The 4,202-nt window shown below is 49.4% G+C and overlaps 1 protein-coding gene across 1 annotated transcript; it reads left to right on the plus strand.

Moving 5' to 3' along the window:
- Nucleotides 1–563: 563 nt before the first annotated feature.
- On the plus strand, nucleotides 564–3,427 carry LOC109376422 (translation initiation factor IF-2-like; the record flags this gene model as incomplete). Its single annotated transcript, XM_019632338.1, has 3 exons — nucleotides 564–1,045; nucleotides 1,676–1,778; nucleotides 3,341–3,427. Coding segments are annotated over 3 exons (607 nt in total), but the record flags the coding sequence as incomplete, so codon positions are not given.
- Nucleotides 3,428–4,202: the final 775 nt, after the last annotated feature.

The raw sequence follows: 4,202 nt of genomic DNA on the forward strand, positions 1-4,202 counted from the left end.
AGCCATTTTCCCCAAGTGACTTCTTCCATTTAAAGCTTTAAGAATCTCTTCCCACGCACCAAATTTAAGCTTACAGATCTCTTCATCTCTATATTTAACTCTTATTTTCAATTCAAACCTGCCCATTGCAACCAGCACGAAGATGATTGAGTTCATCAACTGAGTCCTTCAACAACATATTGATGAAAAGTGGATCCTTCCTCCTCCCCTCAAATAATCTGTATGAAAATCCCCAAGGAAGCAGAAACCTGAAAAGGGTCCTCTGGGGACTTTGGGCCAGCCATGTCTTTGGGGAGATCTACCAAGGCTTTCTTTTTGGAGAACATCAATTTTTTTTTTTTTTAAGATTTTTACCATCAATTCTTTACTGATCCATCCTTACCAAAGGGCACCATTTCCAAGCCCCACTCCGGAAGACAAGCAGTAAAGGGAGATTCGAAACCGACGGCCCAGCCAACCTTACCTGTTGCCACGGGGCGTCCAGCCCAACCATCTCAATAACCAATCAACGAGGGTCACTGTCCCCTAGGCTCCCTTTGTGAAGAGTCCTCGTTTTTTTCCAGGACCTCCTTCAGGGTGACCCTGGAGCCCCCTGGACTGCCCCGCTCCCGCACTGGAAGGGGCGGTCCCGGGGCCCCGCAGGGTCCGTTTCCACCTTCATTGAACCGCAGTGAACGAGTCCCCCTCCCGTGCCCGCGGGCACTGACAGCAGAGCCCTCGCCCAAGCCGGGTCTTACCCTTTCTCGCCCAGAAGGTCTCCATCGTACGGTCCAGGAGGAGGCGCCTCCGCGCGCCCGGGGGGCCGGGGCCCGGCTGGGCCAGGTGCGAGCGCGTACGCGCCCCGGCTCCACAGCTGGTGCGCGTTCAGGCTCGCGGAGCGGGGCCCTGCCCGCTCCGCCCGCGCCAGCCCGGGCCGGACACGTGGTGCCTCCGCTGCCCGCGCGCTTGGGTCCCGGAGGCCCCTCGGCCTCTGCAGGCGCTCGGCCGCGGCCCCGGCAGCGGAGCAAGTGGGGAGAAGGGCGGCGGACCAGAGGGGCCCGCGTGGGTAGGTGGCACGCAGAAACACTGGCGCGATAAGGGATGCACGGGGTGGGCCGAGGGTCCTGTCCAAGCAGGACCTCCCTGCTCCGGACCTGGAGGCTCGCTCTCAGTCCGCAGGGCCCCCGCCGCTCGAGCTGCAGGATCTGTTTCCCGAAGCCACTCGGGGCGGGGCGGGGCGGCGCACTGCAGAAGCCCCGGTTCCCGCCGTAGAGGAAACACCCAAAGGCGGGAGGGTCTGCGTTGCGCGACCCACTTCTCGCGCATCCAGGTAACGGCTGCACTGTCCCCCTGCTCTGGAGATGGAAAACCACGGCGTGGACCTGGCGTGCCCTTTAGGCCGGTTGCTCCGTTGGAAAATTGCTTTCGCTCCCACAGCCTGTCTCCGGCCAGCCGAGGCAACCCCGGCCCCAAACTGGAACGAAGACAGCAATAGACACACGTTTTTCAGAGTGACCTTGGGTGCCTGGTCTAAACAAGGTGTCTCGATCCAAATTTCCTGATCCTGGGAATAAACGCGGCCATTCACTTGCTAGCTCTCGGGAGCTAATAGGGATTGGGGTTTTCAAACTAAATGAAATACCCCTGCCGTCTTTAATAGCAGGTGCAATATAAATATAATTTGTATGACCTTTAGGCAAGGCTGAAGGAAACCTCAGGACAGGGAAGAAAACGGTTCTCACGTGTGAGTCCAAATGCAAAACGAATTTGTCAGCCCCGCGACCGGCTTTTCTGGGAAGGTAGGTTTTTAAGAGATGGCTGGGAAGGTACTGTCTTCCCTTCAGAATTGCCAAAGCCCCAGGTAGCCCCATCCAGAACGTTGCAGCTTCACGAAAGAGCTTCAGGGTGAAGCTGGTTGCATCATCCTGTCCTACCATAGCTAAGGGTCAAAGGGCAGCCACCACAGTCAGGCTCAAGGCCCTTCCAGGGAGTTTCTTGTTATGCTATTTGCTTACTCTTTAATGAATCTTCATTTTTACCCCTAAAGAGAGCTTTGTGTACAGAGGCTGCTTCCAGAGACTAGCATCCCTGTTCTGACCCTGGCCTTCTTCGCCTTCCTTGGCTCCCCTTTCTACCTATTCAATAGCGTTTAGCACACACGGTCGGCTTATAGTCACAACCTTTATGTGTGGGAGAACGCTGCAGAGTTTATACCGTTGAAATCTACGGGCCTCACGTTACTTAACTGGGCACCTGTTAAATGCGTGAAATATTTTATTCTGTTGTCCCCGCTGATTTTCTTCTGGTCATTCCTTCTCCTACTTCGCTCTCACCGTTAAGGCTCAGACTCTAAGATTTCTTCTCCCTGGTGTTTTCGAAGTCTTGGAAACCCCTTTTTCCATTAAAAAATGCAGATTCATAATATAATGGAACTTCATCACAGCCAAAATTCATTTGCTAAATCTTGACATTCACATAGATCTTAGTACATGACGTGCCCTGCTCCTCTCCCTGCTCCCCACTCCCCCATTCAAGAGCCAACCAGTGAGTTGAAGCTTCCCTTGACCTTCAACAGAGATAAATGCACCCCTTTGGCTTTTCAAAGCCGCTGCCTGCGCCAGCATCCCCTTCACCAGCTTGGCTCAGGGTCTCTAGGGACTGTGTCATAGATTTCCTCTCTTTCTTCTCTCCATAATCCAGGCTTTCAGGCCCTCTGCATCATATATTCCTGGATTATTTCTTTTGAATCCCTCCTAGTTTTTAATAAGATTGTCGTGAAGCTAAAGAAGAAAGTGCATGGAAGTGCCCTGGAAATGTAAGATATTGGGTTAATGATGATCATACCCTTCCTAGCTTTCAGCTTCCTTTAAAACAGAGATTCCCACCTTTTTGGAAGGAAGTGTCATTCGATTTTTATTGTGAAGACTTCAGAGCCCTGGGAGTGTGTGTGTGGGGGTGGGGGGTGGGGGGTGGGATGGGGTGAAGTGGGGAAGAGGGAAGGGTGACATGGTAATAATGAGAAGTTCCTGAATGGGAAGTGTCAAGTGAGCCAGAAGATGGGAAGAGGAGAGGGAAACTTCCTGTTAGGAATGGTTTTTATCAGAGTGGGCCCAGTGCTTGCTGCTGGGAACAAAAGGAGCTGCTTGACCACTGGAGCTTAGTTTCTTACTCACTGTCAATATGTGAGGTACAGTTAAGTTCGTGAACTCATCCTAGAAAAAGTGCTACATTTCTCATTGCTGAATCTCCCTTTGGGAAGCTATGCACTGATGCTTGCGCCTAGTCCACTCTTCAGAGCAATCAGAGCTATGGTTGTATTACCCTTGATGTCCTGAGTTTCATCAAAATGTCTTTCTTTCAGTATATCCTTTATTTACCGGTAAAGAAGGAAGACATTGGGGGCCAGATCAGGTGAGTAGGGAGGTGTTCCAATACAGTGATTTGTTTACTGGCTAAAAACTCCCTCACAGACAGTGCCATGTGAGCTGGTGCATTGTCAAGAGCCATGAATTGTTGGCGAAAAGTTCAGGTTGTTTAACTTTTTCATGCAGCCTTCTCAGCACTTCCAAATAGTAAACTTGGTTAACTGTTTATCCAGTTGATACAAATTCCTAATGGATAATCCCTCTGATCTCAGAAAAGGTTAGCAACATCGTTGCAACAAGTTCACGAACTTAATTGTCAGACCGCGTACATCCACCACAATGTATGTTCTAGAAGATGACCTTCTGAAATTAAGAATACAATAAAAATCACCATTACTATCAAAGCACAAACCACTGAATTCAAGTTTTCCTGGACATATTGCAAGAATACAGTGTACTTGTAGAAACTGTTGTAGAATACATTTTAGAAGGAAGTTTTAAACCAGGAAGTTTATAGAATCTTGGAGATTGAAAGGACTTTAAAAAATTATCTGATCCAACCTTTGAGATATTACATTAATCCCACTTCCTCAGTTCTTAAGTTTTCTGTTTCTTCTGTCTGGCAAACAACTCCTTCTCAAAACCTATGTTTCCAAGCCAGGCCTCATTTCTTATGGCTACTAAACAAATCTTTTCCCCTTAGTTGTTTATTCCTATAATCTAGATTTGAATTAGACTAGAGAACATTCTTTTGATTTCTCTAGACTTGAGAATGATGTTAAATAACCAGCTCACAAGTGGAATGGCTCCAGTGGTGCTCAAATCCACATAGTCCTACAAGAAACTCCAGGTTAAAGG

Source organism: Hipposideros armiger, unplaced genomic scaffold, assembly GCF_001890085.2.
Source record: "Hipposideros armiger isolate ML-2016 unplaced genomic scaffold, ASM189008v1 scaffold_1127, whole genome shotgun sequence".
NCBI classification, from domain to species: domain Eukaryota; kingdom Metazoa; phylum Chordata; class Mammalia; order Chiroptera; family Hipposideridae; genus Hipposideros; species Hipposideros armiger.